Here is a 24,824-nt window from a genome sequence, read left to right on the forward strand (position 1 = left end):
TTCCTACTGCTGCAGCTACACCACACAGTCACAATACAATCCTCTGGTCAGACACCCAAGTCATACAGTTTGAAACTGTAGTTGTTTCTGTGTGTGTACCTAGCAGAGATAGGAAATATGGTTCTTGGGAAATAAATCCAGTCGAGACAAGATTTATCCTCTCCTAAAGCCTAGGTTTAAAAACATATACTCATGATTACTTTAGAATGATGCTTACCATTTTTATAGTGCCTTACAAGCATTGATGAGCATTTTTGTGTTTAGAAAATTTCTTCTAAAATTCCTTCAAATTATTAAGCGTTGCTTTCATGAAAAAATGTTACGAAACCATTTTCCATGCCAGTTGTGAATCTGTTCCTCCTATGTTACCTAGGAGACACTCTGATTCCGTGACTGAGGAAACCTCTCATTACAATATCAGGGATGCAAACACTTTAATACATCATCTCCACTACTTTCAGCTATACCAAAATTACGGTTGGTAATGCTTAAGTATTCTCAGCACTGTCAAATAAAGACCATATCATTAACAAAAGCCTAGCCCTTAAAGTAAAAAGGTAATGAGACTATGCATAAGCTCAAGGTATCACACATACATTTTTCTTACTAGAAGACTTCAGTGTGGGGACCCCAACTGAGCTTTTTAGATAGCAGGAAGTTGGAACAGGCATAACTCAGTTTAGCTTCAGGTCCTACTCAGGTATCTTTTTTTTTTCCTGTCCCAGTCCAAGGGCCTCTTCCCTTATAGCTAGATCTGTGATGGAACAAAAATCAGTGGATGCAGCTTATTTCAATACATCATCTACTGGTCAAAGATTTAAAGATCTGAAATAAAGGAGGTTGGTGACAGGTGATTTCTTATTTTAGCTCAAACTTGTCTGACGATTTTTTTTCCAGTAACCTCAAGATTAATTGATTCCCTGAAAAAAATATTTAATAACTATTCTGATTTAAACCAAATTACTTTAAGATACATCAGCAGCTGTCTATAGACCCACTGTTCCATGTTTTATACGAGGATTTTCTCAGAGGCAGTTAGTTCACCTTGTACTTTACAATTGAGCGTTTGAACTATATGAGAGTCTTTTCTCCCTCACTGTGTTTAAAGCTGTATTTTTATGAAATTTTACCTTACCTTATTTTCCTCTCACACCTATTCTTTATCTAGGACCAGTGGCCAAAGGCACTTGATAATCCTTAGAAATCCACCTTTGGAAGTCTCTGATGACAGCACTGGCAGTATCATGGAAATCATCAAAATTCATACTTTGAGATAAGACTGGCCAGAAGTTAGAAAGACCACAAAAGAAAGCAGCTGTACTTCACATATATAGAATAGCATAGTTCAGATTTCAACAGCCTCTGTATTATAAGGTCAGTTTTAAAGGGATGGGGGAAAACGGTTCTGTCTTTCAGACTTCAAATTTTAGTTCTATTCTTGAATGAACTCAAGTCTCAGAGCAACAAAATTCTCTGGAAATAAGCCTAAAGAAGTCAAGATGATATGAATTCTAATGGTAAGAAAGGCCTAACTTTCTTGCCTAGAACAGGATTTTGTATAGTAAAATCTCTCCTGATGTCACCTTATGGACTATTAAAGATTTTTAGTTCAGTTTGCCAACTTGCAGGGGAATAAAAAAAAACTTTCAACATTATCAAAACTGTTTTTATTGTTTGCTAGGCTGTCACACTAGAAAATAGCTTGACCAAGAAGCAACGCCAAATGAAGATAACAGATTATAGAATTTTTCTGTAGCTGATCTGTCCATGTGTTGGCAATATAAAATACTGCACCTTCTTTTCAACACTCCACTCTTTCTAGGAAAACACCAGAAGAATGAGTCAGCATAAAGAGCTGATGCTCCAAATATAATAAACATAGTTAGGCTGTCCTGTACTAAGCCACTGACTTCTATCAAGACAAACCATTCTTATGTGGCAGAACTGGTTCTTCTTTCAGGACAGAAAGCAGATCTGATTTTCAGTCAACGATGGGAGAAGGCACAAGGTCCTCTTGCGACTGGCTATCTCTGCTCCATTTATTTTACTCATACAAAAAAGACTTTCTGCTTAAACAGTTAGTGTCATGGAAATAAATATGGAGGAATGCAAGATGTGCATTTGTGCAAAAGAAACTTCAAATTGGTTGTGATTTTAAAGAAAAATTGATCCCAAGGGAAACAATAACTACGGGAAGAACCTGAATAGTTCTGTTAAAAAGCTCAGATTCTTAAAAATCGTCATGTGACAAGAACAGTCACAAATTGCAATGCTATTTATTGTCTCTGAAAGTAGTCATGTAAAAGTAGTTTTATTTACATACTGCTTCCCACAGATGTCTCATCAAAAAAAAAAGTCACTTTTTCTTTTCAAAAGGATCCAGCTAGACAGTAATATCAATTTTCTACATGTAGTTCTTTTAGACCCAAGTAACTTGAATCTTATTTTTACATCTGTTTTACAAAAGCAGAGTCAAAACCGTATTAACGGATACCTCAGGATTTTGTATAAGGCACTCTTCCAACTTACTTAACGTATTCTTTAAAATAATGTCTGGATTCTGAAATTACTATAACATTTGTTCATCTACAATTCACAGATCATTAACAGTATCAATCCTGTTGCAAGTTACAAAAAAAATAAATATATATATTCTTAGTTATTTTAAGAGTTCCTTTTATGGCATACTGCACCTTTAAGCTTAACACCTGTTTTACACACAAACAGCACTTCCAAATAGAAAAGGGACTTAAGGAGAGACCACAAGCTTTTTAAACAACGAGAAAAGTGCAAATGCTATTTTGTCACCCACTTTTCTTATGTCCTTTGTACTGTTGCGATTTCGATTTTTTCTTCTGTTTTGATGAACTTGACTGGTTATCCCTTGATGCTGCAAAAAAAAAAAAATTAAGAGTACAAAATTAAAGTTTACTATTTTGGAAAAACACTTCAAAATGTGTCAAAGCTGCTACAGATTTCTCTGTAGTGACTGAATGAAGGCAGAATACCTTTATTGAGGAAAAAACCCTCTCATTAAACTACTAACAGTAACTAATACTACCTTCCCAATAAACAATTAACAGTTCTTGAAACACAATTATCATTTAACTTGACCTGACAGGCCACGTGTTGATGCAGTAAATGAATTGTAGTCTTCTTACATAAATACTTGTGCATGTGAATAGCTATGAACACACTGAGTATTTGCAAACTTCATGCAATATAAATTCCGTCTCCAGACCTTGTAAGTAAATAACAAGCTTTTTTTTCCTAGATTAAATAAGCACTTGGCAGGAAAAATAGAAAACTTAAGTAGCCACAGAAATGCTGAGAAGTACTTTGAAAGTCAATGTGGAAGAGATTAGAACTCTGCACTCCTGTGCATTAACAAGAGTTTGTTCCATTTTTGTTATGCCTGGTGACCTAACTTGGAAAGGATGCAGTTAGGAAAATCATCACATGTCGATAAGGACCAGTAAACTGTTTTTATTTACATGACAGAACTTACACTGTGGTGCTGGAGGCTGTAGTTGATATCCAGTTAGCTGACACCATCCCACTGGATACAGGTCTGGGGACTCGCAATCCACCCACTGATCATATTCATCTTCCCACCCATCAAAGTGTATCCTCAACAGACGATGGATAATGCGAGTTACTGTGGCCACACATACCAGGCGAGGTTCCATCAGATCAACAGCCTCCAGTTTCATTCCAACATGAAACCCATGGTTTGGAACTTCCTGGAAAAGTAAGCACATTGACAAGTCGAACATCAACAAACATGCTATATCAGTAAAGCACACTCACAAAGCAAATATCATTTATGAAGTTTCATGTAGCCCTGTATTTAACATTTCAGAAATATTCAAGCTTAATATACTCAAATGGTTCCTATTTCTAAAGAGTCCCTGGTGCCTTAGTTTTCCACAATTCTACTCAAAGAACTGGGTCAATCCCATGGAGTATGCAGACAAATCTAAAGAAAATACTAACTGCAATTCAAATACACATGCATAATATTTATTACCTTATTGAAGAGCTTTACAGGTGCTGCTATTGAGTCAGTTTCCCTGAGGTAGTCAAACCACTTGAAAGGGAGTTTTGCATACCCTGTGAATTTTAAACGACATTTTCATACATCAACTGCAAACTTCATGTATTGAAACATCAACAAGAACAGTATATTGGCACTGTGTTATGGCTAAAAAGACAACAAAGAAGCAAAATATTAACATCAGAAACTTCCACTCTCTTAGCTTTCGTCTAAGGGACAAGACAGTCAACCGGACACTGCCCGTTTGCAACAAAGATGAGTGAACTTCTAGATAATACAGAAAGTGTCATTTGATGTTAAGATTAATCATTCACACTTGAAGCTTTCTGTCCACGTAGATCCTTGATCTCTACAATGCCCCACACAAATGACCCAGAACAGATCATGTAATTAAGCACATCCAGTGTCTTTCCTGTGGGGAAAGAGCTCCACTATTGAAAAATTTTATGCGTTAGGAACAGACTTGTAAGAACATGTAGAGATATTTTAAAACTTAAATAATAAGGTTAAAGATAGCAAGAATAGGATAAATTACAGGATTTTTTTTCCAATCTTAAAAGCTATTGTAAAGGTAAGAACATTTATTTTATATTCAGCTTTTGTTTGTCTAATGAATATGCCTAAAAGATGTAGGACTTTTTTGTTTGGTTGGTTTTTTGTTTGTTTGCAACTCCTACAGCTGCTTAGGCTCGCAATTCTCAAATTCTAACTCCTAGAGCAACAACACCTTGAAAGATTTCTTTGTGATAGCATCCAATGTTGGACATTCTGAACAATCATGGTGCATTGGGTATAGCATGGGGAGAGAGCTATGGGAAATGTTTTCATCTCATTTGTGTGTGTGTAGAGAGCTCCCACTGAGTCACAGCTCAGTACTGAAGGGTCAGACTCAACAGGTAGCTGCCACTCACAGCTCAAAATACAATCTCAGCCTTAGAAGAATCTAAGCATCTTCAGCTTCTGCTGATTTCAGCAAGGGATCAAGATGTTTGGAAGGAATGAGCTTACAAACAAGAAGTCCAGTGACTTCATAGCAACTCATTTAAGTTATCCACATTGCTAATTGTAATTTGAAAAAGGGTGTTCACATCAGGTATGTGGTATCTGCGTGAACAGATGTAGCTGGATAGCTAGCAATTGTTAAGGGTAGTAATATACCACTTTTTGTGTACTAATACTTGCCTCATTTATGTACAGTTCCTCTGGCTAGACCAACATATTTGTATACGAGTCCTTTAATTTACTTTTCACCACACAGAGACATGCGCATGTGGTCTTTGTTAAAGTAGTCAGATTTAAGAAACTGTCCCTTTTCTAGCTCATAATGTGGAGAGTGGAATATACGTCATAAGAACTAAGAAACTTTAATCACTTCGATCCTATTAAATCAGTAACAAAATGTTTAAGTATGTTAATGCACATTATGGCCTATATTTTACTCCTAACTCCTCGTTCAAATGACATTTAGATTAATGCATGTGTGATTTTAAATCGTCTCTCAGAGGACGATACAGGACTGTTGTGGAAAACTGCAATAAAAGGGAAAAAATACATGTAGGTAAAAAGCTGCCATAATACAAAAAAAATAGTATGATAAAGGTGTTAATAATACAATTTGCACACTGTGTAAATAATGTTTGAAGAGTAAAAAGGAGGTCATCATAAAAGGGAATGTTTTCTATTCTGTATCATTTAATGCATTTATTCCTAAATTAGCTGATATTGATACACACACTTTTTCCCCATGCAACAATGATTATTATTGCAAGAGACTCCTCATTTTTTGAGGAGTGATCATGCCCATGAATTCCTATGCAATAAATTCACTAAATGAGCTGACTGTGAAAAATAGTAAATCTGTCTAACTGCAGTTTACAAATACTTAAGGAACCCTTTAGTGTGCAGTAATGAAAATGATATGAAATGATTTTCTTCATGTTGCATTACACTGTCTGTGTAGTTACCTAGAAAATCATTCAATAAATACAAGTAGAAGCCTGCAAAGAGGAAAATGAAGAAAAAAATCCATAAAAATCATCTGCTGTGACACACTTAATTGCAATCCTCTTTATAAATTGCTAGAGCAAGATAATAAAATGGAGAGATGAAGGCAGTAAGGTACTTCTATAGGCACATATGCTAGTGGACAGACAGCTTTTTCCTTACAGTAGGGATTATGAAGCATACAGCTTCCCTGAAGTTCAAGTTTGTGCATATTCCTAGAAATTTACTGTCATCATCATCAATTAACCTAAGCCTGAGATAATTCAACAATGTTTGTTACTCCTCTGGCAGTCAGGACTTCCCAAGCAATGACATATTACGAACTGTTCAGTGACCAGCATATTTACACTTCCCATTCACTTCATGGCTATACTATTCAAGTGGCTATCCTCAATTTATGACAGCAAAAGCAGATTTTAGTCAGTGATTCATACAGATGTTCAATTTCATTTCTTCTAAATGAAAAGTTTGTTATCTTTAAGATTACTTTGAAGTTACGCTGCTGTATTTGTTTCTGACTTGAGTCCTAAAAAGTGACATGAATTTTGTAGATTGAATTAAGAAACAAAGCATATGGCACATACAATATCACTGAAAAAATATTCAAAGTAAAATGTGGTCAGAATGCTATATGTACCTCTGGGTGGAGTTAGTTCAATCATGTTAATTTCACAGAAACCAACAGGGAAAATAGAAGGGGAAGTGGCATGGTAACAAAACCAATCAGACCCATCTGCTGCTTCTGAGCCATCAATCCCAATCATAAGATAGCCATCTGCTAAAACCTTTGTAAAGAAAAACAAAATTTTACATTAAATACCTTTAACTGTGTGATAAGGCTAGAAAGAAAGCATGCCATGTTTCAAGAGTGAAAAAATAACTGAGTAATAACGAAAATACTTAGAAGAACATTCAATTATAGTATAACGAACAAAAAAAATTCATACCTGTCTCCTCGATGGTGTGTGCTACTGTCAAATGTACCTTTGTTAACTGCAAAGTTATGAGATGAACATTTCCTTTCACTGAGCTCTAGTTTGTTTATTTTTCTGTGAACACTACTTGTACTTTTAAAGCTTTATAATTCAGTTTACTCTAGCCTGTAAGGATATTCTGTACACTATTAATAAAAAAAGATTCAAAATAATTACCACAATCATTGGTAAGGTTATGCTAGGATGCTAAGCTACTTTTTACATTTTTTTTCCCCTTTTAGTACGTATATCACATATATAGGGTCGTTTTCAACTAAGCTAGGAAGAAAAGATCATCCTTGAAGTGTCTTCGTAGACTTCAGAAAGTAAGCAAGATGAGGCTTTTTTTCTTTTCGGAACAGAATTGCAAAATATTTAAGATAGTTAGCAGAAGACTGTCCTGAAAATTAATCTCACAAGCTATTATATCCAAATTAAAGATAAGGCTGAATTTCCAGAGATCAAAAATCAAAAAGTTACATGAGTATATTCTTTTTCATAGTGCTTGCATATAAACAATTAATGGATGCATTCAATAAACAATGAATTTATTCTTTCTTTGTTTCAAACCTGAATAAAGGTAAATGAAAAACGGACTCCTGTCCATCTTCCCAATACATACGTTTGTTTTCTTACCTTTCTAATAGTTGCCACACATATTGCTGAAAGGTTTAAGGGGTCTATAGCTTCCAATTTCATTCCTTCTTTAAACCATTCTCCAGCTGTGTCAACCTCTTTTACCTAAAAAAAAAAAATCAGATAACAGCATCAGAAGCTAAGAATCTAATAAGCTTTGACCAATATAAAACCACACACAGTCAAAAGAACAGACTAAAATACTTGTACTGTCACCTCTGTTTATGTTAAGAAGGTCAAATTAGTTAACTGTATGAATAAAAAACACCAGTGATTTTGCTGGGCATATTTCCAGGACTTAAACAGAGTTTCAAATCTATTTTTATAAATACCAGGAACTAAAGGTCCTCAATTGACTCTGAGAAAAGACTGCTCTTGCTAGCAAGCTCACCTTCATAAATAAATGTGGGGGTGCATCAAAATGTGCATCCTGTTTCTTTGTAATATCTACAAGGAATAAGAGTACATGTTAATCGGAGGTTTTGTTAGTGGAGCAAGCAAACAGTATGTTTTTTCTGAATATGTAAACTACTAGAATGCAATCACCTTATTAGTGTGGGAGGCCCACAGTTTATGATAAGATCACCCTAAAAAAACTGGGGGACATACTCCACTTTCCTCATTGACTTCTACCTGAAACACCTCTAACACAACCTCATTTATGGAAAAAAAAAAAATCCAATCTTCACAAGACAGCTCAATTATGTCACCAAATTGCTACTAACACATAGACACTTTTGCAAAAAAAAAAAAAAAAAGGCAAGTTAACCTCTCTGCGCTATGTTATGATAGAAAATTACATTTATGTAATTACATATAAATTTGTATACAATTATGTCTAATCATTCTATATACATAACTGATTTTTGCCAGCTGTTGAATCCCTGAAACCCTGCTAGAGACATTATATATAGGAAACAGCACTGTTCTTGATTTCTCTAACTACTCTTATGTATAAACAGTTTCAGTGAAAGTTTAAGTGCTAAAACTGTCCTGAAGGGATGTCTTGTGAATTGTTTTTACAGAAATGCTCTTTCAGACAAGGGCCACAGTCACAGCGCAACAGGAAAAGATTCAAAAACAGACTCTTTTTTTCCATTTAGAAGCCTTAAATATTTCAAACTACAATCACTTTTGTGTTTTACATAATAAGGGTCTTAACCACGTATCATCTATTACACTGTCTTATCTTTCCTTCCCATGGATTTCTAAAACATATAAATCTTTCAAAAAAAATTATAGTCCTTAAACTTGAGGGGGGAAAAAAGAAATGCATCCCATACGATACTTGCTCATGTTGTACTGTATAAGAGACAAACACAAAGAAACTAGTGGAGCAGGACAGCGCAATTCCAGATATCAGCATGAAAAATGAAGTTTACCATGCTTGAATACTGCAGTTCAAGGTTTTCCTTCAGAGAATTTGTTAACCACTACTTAAGACTGAATCCCTCTAGATATTGATATACTACAACTCAACTAAAACTTATTACGGCTTTTTCAACACTGTAGAAAATGCTAGTTATACTTTTAACTGAAACTCTGGAATGACAGTATAATTGCTAAATGTCCCTATACCCCATTATATGTACTTTTAAAGATAACTGCTAAAGCTAGTTTTATTAGCTTTATAACGTGACAGTATTGCTTAAGTCAGGTCTCTCCAAGCCAATACTGCCCCAAAGACACCTCTGAAGTGCAAAAGGCTTACCAGATCTTTTGAATCTATGTCCTATACTTCGAGACCAACCAATGTGATGAATGAGTGGACTGTACATATGGCACCAGAAGTCATCGGTTTTGTCTTCGCTTTCTTCATATATCAATCTTAACCGTCCCCCAATGACACTCTCTACAACCGCTACCCTTGTTCGACAAAGGTGTGTTTTGTCAACAACTTCTACTCTCATGGAAGTTTTGAACGGATACTGCATACTTTCAGACACCTTAAAATAAGGGGAAAAAAGAAATTCTGTAAAAATGTTTCAGCTTAGTCATCTGTCTTCTACTGTTAAAGCACAGTATCAAAGCATTTTCCATTTAATTCAAGTACTTGTTAATCCACCTGGAGAAGTGACACAAATGATTTCTCTTGTATTTCATTGTCAAAATGTAACATTTTCACAAGACTAACTAGAATAGATCCTACAACGGTGTAACTTTTATCAAGTACAGCCCTAACACAACTCTCATAAAGGTTAAATGAATTTTCTTTTGACTTAGTGAAAGTTTGTTCAGTTAATAACAATGAATAAAATTACCTTGAGTAACAATTTTAACAACACAAACCCCTTTTGCTTTGGCATCTTTAAACACAAAATTAAAATTATTATGCGGCATGAAAAAGAATGTTCAAATATAATTAAAACTGACCACTCACAAACATATTTCATCATATACCAAAAAGAAAGGAACAGAATGGAAATAGATGTTATCCTGCCTCAAGACTTTGCCAACTTAATTTGGCTTCCAACAGAGCCAGTTTTTAAATACAAATGAACAGCTTCAGAAAAAAACGAGGCGGGTGAGGTTATTAGATGCAATGTTAAGACAACAAAAACAACACATCATATATTCCTACTAAAACCTATGTACCATCTCATAATAATTAATTTAACTTAGAGCATACCATACAGGCAGCTGCCATATGACTTAGACAGGAAATCTAATCTAGAGCAGATGAAAAATATTAAAAGCATCCTTTTTTTTGCATCTAGATACATGTTATATTAACTAATTTTGCTTAGTTTCTTGTAACAGTGCACAATAAAAATCATTGCTGAATTAGATCAGATTTAATTTTTCTTGTATCACAGGGTAGCTTATTAGCACTTTTTTAATTGGGGTATTTTAAAATTAAAGTAGACTAACTAGTTTTTAAAATAAAATTACTTCTGTTCTGAGGAAACCGTTTTCCAAACAGCATCACATTGACAAGTGTGGAGATAAACGAAGAATAGAGATTCTCAGGAAAACTGTTTCAAGGGAAGAAACTACTTTATCATCTTCACTACAAAAGGAGCTACTGTGCCATTGTAAAATATTTTGGCTCTTCACTCTGTGCTGCAATTTTGTTCACAGTACATCATTGATATTGCATCAGCCTTACCTTCTGAGAAAAGTCAGGAGGAAGTGTTTTGGCACCAGTAAGTCGTTTCACTAGAAAAGCTTTCCAGTTTGTGTATTTGTGTTGGATGGCTGTTGCAAATGAAGGGGACAAAATAAGCCACTGATTTTTAATTGTGTCCGTTAGAGACAATGTTATAGTCTGGAATATGTAAAGAAGAAATCCTAGACGACTGTTAAAAAGCCTGAATGAAAATAATGACAAAAACCTCTTTAGAGAATAAATGCTACCCAAGATTAAATGTATGGGTATGTCAGGGCGAAGAATTTAATAACAAAATATGAATATAAATCAGTGCATGTTCACATCACTGATTAGCTAACCGCTTCCACCTTGATCTTAAAAAGTAAGTTGTACCAGAGGGGCTACCACAAGAAACACTTCCAATGCAAGCCAAATCCTTATTTTTCCAACAGATCAAATGATTTATTTCTAACTGTTGAAATCATTGCTATGGTAAAAAAAAAAAAAGAAAAAAAGAAAAAAAAAGAAACACTTGGATATCAGAACCATAAGCAAATTTAGTAAGAAAACACTTTGTAATTATAGCAATCAGTGAGGCTACTATTTACATACTTCGAGGAGGGACTAGAGGCTTTCCACTGGTAGCACACCAACCAACCGGGTGGATATCAGACCCACAAACGTTGCACCAGAAGTCAAGGCTTGAATCATTTTCAAAGCCTTCATATCTTAGCAGAGCATTGTAGCCTGAAATAATTATAAAAAAAATCTATTAGTATTTCTTTACCCAGCATAAATTACATTGGATTTTCTAGACTGGAACTTTTTCTAGAACATTATTCTTAAGGCACATTGCTTTATGTTATCAGTGCACTTGAAATAAAATTAAAATTCTTGTACTATAAGCTTTTAGAGATTATCTATAGGGAAATAATTGTTTCTTTACCTGCAGTCTGCGCTTTTTCATATTTTAGATATATAACCCTCATTTTTTAACTTTATTTTTAATCAATAAAAGTGATTTTTTTTTTTTTAACAAGGCTTGTTATCATACAATTGCTTATCCTCTCATCCGGCACTGCTCTTAATGAATTCCAGCAATATAAAAAACAGATGCTCTCAACTCTCTTTGAAGCTACTGTAGAAGTGTGACAGGGGTAATGCTAAAACACATAACCTAGCAATACAGCACTGACACCCTAACTAGTGTTGATATTCTACTAACCAGGTGACTACTGACTATATTATCAGCTCCCTTCACAGAATTATTTTGAGTATTTCAATAATTTCAAGTAAAATATATTCACCTGCTAATTTTACAATTCCAGCTATCCAGAAGACTTTGGTAGGTAGGCTGCAGTCCGTGTTTGGAACCTCCACTCGTACTCCTTCTGAGATATCACCCCAGCATGTCCCCATAGGTGCCTAACGTTTAAGGTAGGGGGGGAAGCGAACAGTTCACCACTTTATTTACAGCACATGAAAATAACTATTTTTTTTTTTTAATCGTATTAGTGTTTTGTGAGTAACTTTCAAATAAAATATCAAAATCAATATACATAAGACAAACATGGTTAGAAAATAATCTATGAAAACCTAATTTGGATATTTATCTAAAGCTTACGTGTTGTTCTGCTACACTACAATTACTGTGTATTTCCTACCACAGCTTTAGGATTCCAAGTTTAAACACCTGTAAAGCATAAGCACGAACTGTATACGCTCAGAGGTCAGCTTTGTTCCATTATGTTTCAACTAGGTGCTACCTACTGATTTTAGTGAGAACAGTATAATTCCCTCTTCAACTCTATTAGCAGAAAATTACGGCACTTTAAATTCATACTTGTGCAACAGACATAAAAATCTTTATATTCTGTAAATCAGTAACGTGCCTGAAAAACGCTTACAAGTTATTTCTTGAATCTATTCTGAAGTTTTATTATGGTGGGTTTTATCACCCATTGGTTCAGATCCTCTCACAGGAACAGGCTTTCATATCATCTGTAAGTAATTATTCTATCAATAAATCAAAAAAACAGAAGGCTGAGTTTAATTTTTTAATGAATGCTAAAGGGAAACACATACGCTGTCCTTTGAGAGCTTAGACTAATGTGTTAATAACAAAGAGAAATAGAAGCTTGATGAATTCCTAAGGAGCCTGGGAAACTGGAAATAAAAACCAACATTTAGTTTGCTCTGTCAGGAAGAATGTTTTGTTGAACAGAGCATCATGAAAGATAGTCAAAGATGGTATAGTAGAGATATAAGAAATGCACAGTGCTAAAGATTTTAAAACCTCAGAAGTTACTCAGCTAAAGTTAACAGTAACAAAATATAAATTGAGTCAGTCTAAGCTAGAGACCACTAAGAACGGGAAGATTCAGATTTTGGCTATTTTAAAACAACAGGTATATCAAATGTAATGTATTCTGAGAAAAGTAAATTCTGATCAGTTCAGACAATGTCCATATACAGGGACAGTTAAAGGAACCCCCTGGTTATATATTGTATTCTAAGGCTGTGTTTCATTTACAAGGTCAAGGTTCTTTGCAAATGTAGAGAACTTCACAGCTCACTGGGAATAGCCTCTAACTTCACAGATTTTTGGCTGTGAGCCACAGGAGAGGAAAACTGGATTAATCCTGCCTGAATGATTGGAAATCACAATACTGGAATTTTGCTGGCAATCAGCAATGGCCAGCTAGTAGCTCTAAAGACTAAAGTTATCTTAAAAGGGGATACCATTCACTTGTAGAAATATTTGAGGCTAGGCATGCAAAACTTCAAACAAGTTTTAACTATTAAAGTTAGTCAGAGCAAATATGCTAATTTCTTATTCTTGAAGCCTGGTCTCTTCATGTTCTGCTATGTCCCATCTACACCAGTCTAGACTGTAGAGCTCTTTTCTGCCATCTGGCAGACAGAAAGAAAACTTGCAAGCTGATGATTTATTTTCATGTACGAAGTATGCAGATGCAGCTTCTTAATCAAGTCCTACTGCATATTCACTATCATCTCTAAATTGACATTTGTAGCTTTTTGAATTGAAATGGGGAAATAAACTTTTCAAATTGCATATTTTAGTAAATCTTGTTGCCTTGTATAGAGATACAGATGATCCAAACAATCAAAAATAGCAGTGCTGAATAACTTCCTAATCCAGCTGCACTACATTAAAATATATTTTACTGCCTGCTCATCTATTCAGTTGATTCAGAGAAAAAGTATAGAAAAGCACTTCTCCCATCAACTGATAATAGAAATGTCACAAATATTTTATTTCTAGAATGTGGATTGGTATAGAGGGAAATAGCAGAAAGTTAAATTTGTCCTTGTCTGTGAAAATATTGGTTCTGCTAGTTCTCCTACACCAATCCATATGGCTCACCCTTTAGAAGAAGGAAGCCATCCTGTGCAGCATCATTACTGAAAAGCCAGATAACATTACTGTCCTGAAGTGATGGTTTACAGTATACCTAGTATACTGCACACCTTTTCTTTTTTCACCCATAATATTCTGACGGGAGGAAGACTGGATAAACCAGGGCTATAGCAGCCATCTTCCTTATTGTCTTCTCTGTCTTTGTCCAATTAATTAATGTTTGCACAATGCTTTGAAAAATAAAAATCAAAGCACTATATAAGCGTCAAGTTTTATTTATCTGCTGGCTGGAAAGGTAACTCTGAAGTCTGGATTGGCATAGTAAGAACTAGCAGAACCATAATTTACAGGTAAGAACAAATTTACCTTTCAGACTCATGACGAAGAGATCCGCTTCACGTTACTCCCAAACAAGGAAGATCTGCTTCATCGCTTCCTGCTCCGGGAGATGACCTGGGAGGGTTTATCTGTGAGCGGCAGCTGCCTTTTCTGCAAGGTAAGTTGCAATCAGGAAGGTCCTGTTTGACAGGGTTTGAAAGGAATGCCTGAGCGCTCAGTATCCCCACATGCTTAGCTGAACAAAGAGCTCATAGGTTAAATTATTTGCTTCTAAAGGCTTTGGATGGCATCCATATTGCCATGATTTCAGATTTGAAACTGGAATCAGGATTTTAATGTCAGAGATGCTTCAGTTCCTGAAGCATAAGGATACAATGCTGCTACCGTGTGTAAACTGTAACCCCACAAAAGGTAATGCAGAGAAGACAATGTGTACAATGGTTTAAAAGCTAGAAGCAAAGCACTGCCACCTAGTGCAAAATCCTGGAAATGCTCCCAAATAATTCAAATATTTTTTGTTATTGTTGGTGGTTGTTTTTTTTTTAGTAACAAAAGAAACAAAGAGTAAAAATACTTCAGCTCAGAATAGAATTTAACTGGAATAAAGACTGATAAAATGCATAACTTCAGAAAATGTGTCTCAACAGCAGAGTGGGAAAAGAATAATTACTGTTAACGTACAACTTAATGCATCATTAAGTAGTACTGACACATGATTCAAATCACTATTTGCTTTCAGCTAATAAAAGCAAAAGCATAAAAAAGTAGAAACTTTAAGAAAATAATGAAACCAGAATGCAAGTTACCAATGGAGATAGCAAACAGAACACACTGTATATTGCTAAATTATAACAAAATACATAGTAAAAATTCAGCAATTATAAAAGAGGCAAGGTGCACAAACTGTAGTTCTGGCTCTGCCACAGTCTTCCTATACAAAAAACTAACAAACAAAACAGCTTCTCTGTTTCAGTTTACTGACCTAGAAAGTGGACATTGCAGCAGTATTGCTAGTGAATTTCGTTAGCGTTAGTCAACACTGAAACATCAAGGTGTCTGGAATGAAGGTAACAAGGAAGTGCAAAAGCCACATTAAGGGCATCAAAAAAACCTCTGAAATTAATTCCTCTCATACAGAAAAAGCCATAAAGAGAATTTCAATTATTTTGTTTCTAAAATGTGATAAATTGAAGAGTAAATAAATCCCCACATTAGGCAAGAAAATGGCAAATCTGGGAAAATTACACCAGACCTGAAATACTGAAGTATGCTGGGTTATGAAATGAATAAACAAACAAAAGGGAATAAGACATAGGATTTTGCTTAAGTTTTCTTTAACACTGATCCCAATGTTCCCTAATAAGTATCCAAGCAGATGAACGATCAGGTACACATATCATCTAATAATAAACTTAGGGGAAGATGTGTCATTATTTTACTGTAGTGTCAATTCTACACCTTTATCTTGGACAGGATAAACTTGATATACTCAGTCTTGTGGACACACACAAAATGTGCATGTAATCTATAATATGAATTGTAAACAAACAACAACTAATACACACTTTTACAAATTAAAGAATCTATCACATAGAAAAAATAGCAATGAGCTTTCCAGACAGACAAAAGGAATATTTTTTATTTTAATCATCAACAGAGAGAATGGGAGAGAGGGAAGGATCTACCAAGAAGAAGGTACTAATGTGTTTTCTGATTTTGACTGGTTTAAATATGCTTTTCATAGAAAACTACAGTAAGGGTAAATGTAAATCACACTATTCCAAAGCTAAATAATGTCCACCAAAAAAAAAGTTTCCAAATTAGACTGCAGCAGTTGCATTTTACTTCTACAAAAAAGGAAAATGTAGGGTGAAAAGAAACACCATTCTGGTTTAGTAGTACTGTTGCCATAAAGCTCGTGAAATTTTCCAAGGTAAACTCTGAACATTAACATTGTACCTGTTCACATTACTGGTATACTATTCAGGTCAATGAACGAAGCAGTAAGAAAGGAAGATCTGACTCCTTTTCATATGGAACATTACAGCTTAATGTACCAATGTATAACTACTGTAGATGTATCCTAATTAAGCATGAAGCATTTGCTGTTATAATTGTACAGGTCATTATCAAACAACACCTTTTGATACGTACTTATGAAATTACTTGTTACAACACATACATAATTGTGAAAGGAAAGGGCAAACATGCTTGCTTGCTTAAGCACATGGAATTTGATACAAATTCATGAATCTATACTAATACAAGGCTCTGTTCTGGGCAATACTTAAGGCCTCTAAGCATAAAGGGTACTATTCAGAAAGTGCCAACTGCCAAGAGCCCTCAACTCCTACTGATTTATGAATTGACAGGGCTCAGCATGAATTCCAAAACTGGCCAGAAAATGTGTCTCTCTTCCCCCTTATGAAGGGCTTCTATGAAGCAAAATGTTTATTTTGACTGAAATTTTCAGCAGATAATCTCGAGCAAAATAAAACTCTTGTAAGAAGCTGAAACGCTAGCTTCTGAAATAAAAAAAAATACAGCATGCTGAGAAAAGAGACGGTAAAAGTTTTTACTTAGAGATACCTTTACACCAGAAACTACTGGCAATATTTTAAACAACATATAATCAATGGATTTTAACAAACACATTAAAGACAGATGCTGATAAATATTTTCCTAATTCCCCAAGCTACATTCTGTCATGACAAGAATGACTGAGGACCTTTTGTTTGGAATCCTCATAATTATAACGCAAAGAAAAGCATGCTTTTTCATTTCAGATTTATGAAGAGGCTCAATTTTCCTTTATTTCTACACTACCTAGCAGCACAACTGATAGGAAGAATGACTAAAAACCAAGATTAAAAAAAATACCAAACCCAAATATGTAATGGAAAGATCAGTTCCTATGTACTGGAGCAAGCCTCAATCTAATAAGTATTTTATAACTTTATCTAGCATTGCATGACCTAGTTGGTTTGATACTCTACAGTGTATACCACAATTTTGTGCCCAGAACGTTTGAAAAATAATTTCACAAGTGTTTAAGACTCCTTTTATTTTTTTCTTTGTGAAAGCATGCACGATGAGTGTAACAGAGCATTCAGAATGATTTAAAGAACAAACAGAAACATACATATGTATTTAAAAGTGGTCATACTCATACAGTTTACAGGTTTCGCACTCCAAGGCTTGCAAACAAGTTTGGGTATGCATGTTTTGCAAAAACAAATTCAAGAATTAATGCAGATTCTCTCTCTCATGCATGCATGCAGATACACACACACAAAAGACTAACGCATTGAAAAATACTTACATGTTTAAAACAGGTGACAGGAGCTGCTGTAAAGCTATTGCTATTGATGTAGTTACCCCAGCTGAAACCTTCCACAGGGACAGCTGTTAAGAGAAAGTTATTTCATTTAGGAAGCTGCTAATGAAAGATAAATCTTGTATTGCTCAGAATTTGTTTTAGCTGTTTATGTGCCATTACCTGCTTTAGTCTTTGCCTGGTTTTGTAAAGTTGCTTGGTACTGAGCATATGCTGCTAATTTAGCCACCAATGGTTGTTTTTGTAGAACTTTAGCCTTTTTTGTTGGAGGTTTACCCTAAAACAACAACAAAAAGCTAAGTAAATAAAGCCTTTCCAAACTCCAACCCAAAAATTTCCATAGATCTGTAGCATATTTCTGATGCAACTTTTTTGAAAAAAGTCACTGTGGGGGGAAAAAAAAGAAAACACTTAAGTTTTAAAAATGATTTATCACGTATTTTTCTCTGGTAGATTTAACTAAAATTAACACAACATAGTATGAAAGTTGACCAAGCACCACAAAACTACATATAATATTAAAGACATTCAAACACCAACAGGAAAACAATTCCTAAAAGATTACTTTTGTACTAGTATTCCAACTTGAAGAACATATATACTCATTATTTTACCTGGAAAAAAAAAAAGATATCTTTGGAAAGCAGATTAGAAGAAAGATTTTTTTAAATCTAATTTAGATGAATGCAGTTTCTTGGCCTTTGTTGCATATGCAATGAATATGAGCTAAGATATAATATTTCTCTACATCTCCAGTTCTTTTATTCAATGTTACAGAAATGTTTTCCTGATTATTTGATTAATATTTTAAGTGAACAGATCAAACCCCATTTTGTAAGACTGTATAGTTAAGAAAACCCTCAAAAGCAAAACACGACAGTGCTAAATAAACCTTTATTCTCTCTAAAGCCTCAAAGTATCTTGGGGATGAGATGCATGGATTTTCAAATCACTACATATATAGACTAATTGTTGATTGCATGATCTTTTTCTTGCAGATAAAAGTGGGCCGCTGCAGCAGAAATAAGGAGTCAATATTCTGTGTAATTTGCTCTGCTGAGCAAAGCAATTTGCTCATTAGTGATATGGTTTTGAATTTCGGCTTAGAAATCATTTATGTGACAATTTTACTGTGTTTAGAAACTTGACTTAGTTGTTTTAAAAACATCATGCAAGTTTTACAAGTGCACACATTTTACAAAGACAGACTGACTATAATAAGTATATAAAGAAAATGGTGTCTGTACCGCTACCTGAAGTCTGGCCAGAATGCTGGCCTTCTTGGAGTTCGATGAATAGCTTCTGGAACATGATACACTGCAGAAGCGTTTCGTTTTAGAGTAAAAAGCGTCACGGACACCAACCATTCCACACATCTCGCATGTAGCTAACCAGAGGAGAGAAAGAACAAAATGTTTGGGGTGTAAAGAAAGCCACAGTAAAAATTCAGAACAAAGACAGCATGAGAAAGGTCCTGTAGGTGGCACCAAACTGATCCATTTCTACCAAATCCAAAATTCTACCCAGAGAAATCTCTGCTAAACACTAATAAACGTGTCCAAAACATTCTTCCCCATTGGCAAAAACAATCTTTCCCCTCCTCCCTGCCCTTTTATTTTTCTGGAAAACTGCAGTTCATAGCTAGGTAATAGTGAACAGGGACACACTGACAGGCTTTATACAGCAGTGGTAATGAAGTTTTCCTAGTATTGGAAGAAATATTTTTATAGATTGTATATATAAACAAGATAAAGGGTAGAGAGATATACTTCCAAGTGTAAGAGAACAGAATGACACTTTCAAAAAAGCTCAAAGCACAAAAACAATGTGCATGAGAACATACACTTGTGTGTATATTATACACAATAAATATTATAAGGGGGGAAATGTTCATAAACTATTTCTTTCCTGACAGCAAGATTCACATTCTTTCTTATTACAGTTTTGCAAAACCCAAACAATCCACTTCCCTTCAACTATTTTGGTCAATTTTCAAGGGGAACAAACACTTGGGACTGGACACTCACAAATCACAGCAGAGGTTGAAAAACAGTCTGGGTACTCACACACCACTTACTTACCCATGCCAGATTTACCGTCTGGATAAGTATAGACCTGTCCATTGTTCTTTATGATTGGGAGACTGGATGGCAAAGGAGCAACCTCTTCTTCACTCTCATCTGAACTGGAGCTGCTGCTGGTGTCCTCACTACAACTATCATAACCGTCAAACATCCCGAATGAATCACGTCTTTTCCTTTCTGTTCGTGAAGTATGTTCTGTCTAAAAATAATAATAATAAAAAAGAAATAAAAAAATAAAAGCAAACAAAACAAAGAATACCAGAGCATTCTGTATACAAAAAATATCAAAGGCAAACTTAAAAAGTTTCAAAGGTCAAAGTCAACCTTTAAATGTAGAACTACTACAAACTGCTCAATCAGCACAGAAATATGAGCCACATATTGCCAATTGAATTAGTATTAGTAGAGCCAAAACTAGCCAATTTTTGGTATTATGATAAACAGGAAGAAAAATCTCTCTTGGTCCACTGAGAATACACAGTATCAGCCCATACGTTCCTTTTTCTTGGTATCTTCAGAGTTCATTAATCTTGATGTGCTGATTAATGACAGCCACACGGATCTTACACGTAAATGAGCACCTTCCAGATGGCTGCAGCCAATTTCACCTGAATTCATTCATTTGAGAAAGCTGGGCAGAGAAAAGACAGTTCAATGAGGAGGGCACTATTCCACCGAGCAGGAATGAGGCTCGCTCTCTCTCTCTCTGCTACTACTGGCTTGCAGGGTTACAGATAAATCACTCAGCTTCCCTAGGATTCAGTTTCTCATGGGCGAACCAGGAATACTTCTCTACCTCACGGGGATGTTCTGAGGATTAATACATTAACAATTATGAAGAGCTCAGTTACTATGGCAATAGGGTCTGAATAAATACTAAAAGATAGAAAGGTGACTAATTTGCCACTGTCATCTACAAAACCCTGTTACATAATAGCTTTGCTATAACCTATAAATCTGAGGTCAAGTGAAAACATACAGATTTGAAGAATGCAAAGGAGTTGAGCAATTTCCGAAGACATTAAAGAAGCATAAACAACAGATTAACTGGTCTTTTTCTGATGCATATCCACTACATGCATTGTAATAGTCACATCTTTCACTTGATCACTATTTTAAACAGCTCTACTGAAACAAGGTTACTGCTACATAAGTGAGCTGCCCTCATCAAGCTAAAAAAAAAAAAAATTCAAAGTATTTCTATTACTCTTAACAATATCTACTAAGAATGAGAGGTATTAATAAAACAAAGACAAAAATTCTACAATGGAAGCACAAGTTAGGGAAATGAAGTACAGCAAGAAAACAGAAAAATAAATAAGAAAGCCTTTGCTTCTACTTCCTTCCCGCTCCCATCCAAGAGCTAGTTTTATTTAAAAATCACTGTAGACAAAAAGAAATGTGACTGGATTTTTCCTTCTTAAATTGCATTTGGATTCATAGCTTTAAGATTTCATCACAGTAATTCCCCAAATCCCTTTCCTAGAGAGTATATGCCTGAACATCTTTATTGTTGGATTTTATCCAAGCCTTTTTCTGCCATGCTATCCTTTTATTATAATATTCTCTATTCTCCTTTTCGATCTAAGTCCTATTATAGAAGGATTTCTTCACAGTTAAAAGGGAAAACTGATTCCCACACTGACTCAATCCTAGCATCCAACTAACAAAAAACCAAACCCCACATCCTGTAAGCGTAAAAGATTATAAAATAAGATACACAAATCACTTAAAGCACTTTGAAACTTAAACAAATTCAATGTAATGTTAACTGTGCACACATCCCGCAGCCAACCACACAAAGTTATATTAAAACCAACCAAAACTTAGGACAGGGCATAACTCCACATCTCCTTGAAGAAACTGAGAGCTGCTTGAAGCAGCTAGGACAACAGCTACAATCATCAGAGGAAATGCAGGGAGAGGGCAGGACAAAACCTCGTCCTAAGCTGCGCTGGTAGCAAGCCTTACCTGTACACTATCACTGATACTAGTACCAGCAAGATGCAAGATCAGTTATTCGTTTGTGTGCACGTGTGCGTAGATTAAGACAGAAGTTGAACACGTTGCCATGGATACAGTGTTCTGCAAAAAGTGGCAGTAATTTACAGATCAGAACGTGAAGACTCGTTACCTTCCCCAGAATCTCAAACTCTGTCATGCCCCGGTTTGGCTTTCCTTGACCATTGCCTCCACCAGGAAATAAGACACAGCACCATCCTAACCATTCACAGCAGTAACACTGCGTTGCCTCCTGGTATTACGGACAGATTTTGGTGGTGTACCAGAGCCCATGGACAGGAAATCCAGCCTCATCCATGCATCCTCCGTCAATCGGCTGACCTCATTTCAACTTAGGGACCAAGGCCCTATCCTACACAAAGGAGGGCTTCGACCTTCCGTAGTGGAACCTGCAGCACAGGGTGGTCTCAGCACACTTCTTTTTCTTTTTAAACCAGAGACCTCTGGACACACAGGGCCCTTCTGTTTCACCCAGTGCTTTGCTGCCAGGGGTGTGAAATGCTGGAGGAGCTCAGGAGGAAGAAGAGAAGCACAGCCCGCTCCCAGTCCCACCAACTCCCAGCACCACAGCAGAGAAACCCCAAAGCCAGCACGGCTCCCACTGCGAGGGCAGGAGCAGAAATGGAAAGCTGTAGGCAAGCTGAAGCTCCAGTGGCACAGAAGGGAAGGAAGAAAGGCTGCTGTAGGCAAGCTGAAGCATGGTGCAAGATTACAATCACACATACCACAACAGAACGGTTGGCTCTTTTTAATTTTTTTTTATTTATTTTTCCTATCACATAAATTTAGAACTTTAGCATCACTGCCAAGCCCTCTCTGCCAAAATATTCACAGATGAGAAAGAAAACATTTCCAATTTCTCTAGAGAAATTGGGACCTCTAAAAAAATCGTTCTTCAGCATTACAGAGGTTTCTAAGAAGCAATCATCAAGAGCTAGTTACGCTTAACTAAAATGTCAAAAGAAGTCTCATATTCCACCTTTCCATTTACTTTATATTTGGTCAAATTGTCTCAGCTCAAGTTATGAGCAACTCCAAATAGCAGCTTTACTGATTAAAATAATACTATAGTTTTTATATAACATTTTCATCCAGGCTTTTGCCAGAAGATAAGCATGCTTGCCAGATAATTTGCATAGGACATTCCTAATGTTAATTTATAGTTATTATCTGGATTGTAATTCTTGGGAAATTACTCAAAATACATTTTGGGTAACTTGGAAAGCATACAGTTTTTCAACAGAAAAAATACAAACTACTTTGTTTATAGAACTAGGTGGAAGCTAGGGAAGAAAATATGCAAATACCTATGCTGGAATTTTGCTAGAGCACATCAAAACACTTTTATTTTGATAATAAACACCTCTAAGGTTCTTTTCAACCCATGTTGAGACAGCATTTATAGAAACAAGTGAATAATGTGTGGAATCTCTGACAGCCCTTCCTGCTGAAATGAAAGGTCCTATTATTTTCCAAGCTCTAATATCTGAAACAGAAAATAGTTAGGGTACAACTCTGAACTCAAAGGTCAAAAATTGCATCCTTATATAAAGGGCAACGTATACCTCCAACAGAACCATAATTGAGGAAAAGGCATCTGCTTCGGTAACAGCAGCAGCTTGCAACTCCTGCTGCGTTCTTGCAAGTGCCGAGCAGCAGCGTGCCTTACCAGCTGACTAGCCACACCGTCTGACAGAGGAGCACTTAGCTGCTATCTGCAGCACCTCTGTGAATGGAAGCCTCGGAGAGAGCAGCTTACACTGTACCAGGTGCTCCCACTGGATTTTGAGACACACTGTCCATGAGAATGCAGTCCTCCACCCAAATAAGTAGCATGTTAAGTTACAGCGCCAAAGTGGTCTGTCATAACCACAGAACTGTGGGTCACCACTGTCAGCAGAGGGGGAGTAAGCTTAAATTTTATATTTACAGGTTTTAATAATCAACATTTGGTAATCTTTCTCCTAAAATTCATTTTCTGGCTGCTAGAGACAGTATCAGGAACTCGATCCAACAATTACAACCGTAACAAGATCAATGAACATGTTTCAAAATATAGACATAAAAGAAAAGGATGGATCCAGGAGCTTGGATTTAGCATGAAAAATGACATTGAGGAGGAAAATTACCTTTCCCTCAAAACTGAAACAGATTAGTGCTCTTCACCTCCTAACGTGAGGGAATGCACCCTGCCTATCTGCAAAGCTTGCTCCGAGCAGGAGAGGAGGCCTGGCTCGCCATAAGCCTCAGAGCCGCGCAACCGGTCATTAGCCAAAGAGCAGTAGCTGTTGCACTACAGGATAACCCAGTAGGTCAGCAAGCAGAAGCAATACGCATACGGGCCAAACATTTAGGTATACTGGCTAAGCTTATTTTCCTAGTAAGATTACCAGTTCCTCAACAGGAAAGGTTTTTAGACAGAGCGACACAAGATCTAGGCGAAGCGGGACTGGCAAATCCAAGTCTGCACGATTATTTGCTTGGGGGTTTCTTGCATAGTTCTTACTGAAGGGGTGGGTGGAGAAAGGAACCCTAAAAAACTGCTTTCTTATTCTGCCCAACTTCCCATTTTCCTGTTCTTCCTCTCCCCTCTGTGAGTACTTGGCAACGATGTATTTTTAAGAAATACTCTTAATTAACTATTACATAAGGCAAATGGCATGATAAAAGAATATAGTTAAGGAAACCGGTTTCCCTAAAAGCAGGAAGGCAACTCTAAACAAATATGATTAATAACTAATTTCTCACTCCTTTAGCATATAGTTACACAGTTGATTTTAGTCAGCACATTATAGCATACGCTCTCGGAGAATGGCAACTACTTTTTCAGCACAAAAAGCTGGTCACAAAGGGTGGACAATGCAGGGCCAAATCACAAAATAAAACCATTTAATGTTA

The 24,824-nt window shown here is 35.9% G+C and overlaps 1 protein-coding gene across 5 annotated transcripts in view; it reads right to left on the minus strand.

Moving 5' to 3' along the window:
• The window catches only part of MBTD1 (mbt domain containing 1), a 35,348-nt gene that overhangs the window by 7,805 nt on the left and 2,719 nt on the right, over positions 1-24,824 (minus strand). For 2 of the 5 annotated variants that reach the window (XM_048064487.2, XM_048064492.2), the window contains 14 exons: positions 19,902-20,103; positions 19,068-19,207; positions 17,983-18,097; positions 17,806-17,888; positions 12,070-12,187; positions 11,375-11,509; positions 10,781-10,869; positions 9,383-9,617; positions 8,063-8,118; positions 7,672-7,776; positions 6,699-6,846; positions 4,031-4,113; positions 3,509-3,743; positions 2,813-2,890 (listed from right to left, as the gene is read on the minus strand). In XM_048064487.2, the coding sequence (XP_047920444.1) occupies positions 2,813-2,890; positions 3,509-3,743; positions 4,031-4,113; positions 6,699-6,846; positions 7,672-7,776; positions 8,063-8,118; positions 9,383-9,617; positions 10,781-10,869; positions 11,375-11,509; positions 12,070-12,187; positions 17,806-17,888; positions 17,983-18,097; positions 19,068-19,207; positions 19,902-20,103 (1,822 nt within the window). Of the gene's footprint in view, positions 1-2,812; positions 2,891-3,508; positions 3,744-4,030; positions 4,114-6,698; positions 6,847-7,671; positions 7,777-8,062; positions 8,119-9,382; positions 9,618-10,780; positions 10,870-11,374; positions 11,510-12,069; positions 12,188-17,805; positions 17,889-17,982; positions 18,098-19,067; positions 19,208-19,901; positions 20,104-21,875; positions 23,168-24,824 lie in introns of those variants that run through there. The other 3 variants (XM_013179057.3, XM_048064488.2, XM_048064489.2) reach the window with 3 other exon arrangements.

Source organism: Anser cygnoides, chromosome 19, assembly GCF_040182565.1.
Source record: "Anser cygnoides isolate HZ-2024a breed goose chromosome 19, Taihu_goose_T2T_genome, whole genome shotgun sequence".
Taxonomy (NCBI): Eukaryota; Metazoa; Chordata; class Aves; order Anseriformes; family Anatidae; genus Anser; species Anser cygnoides.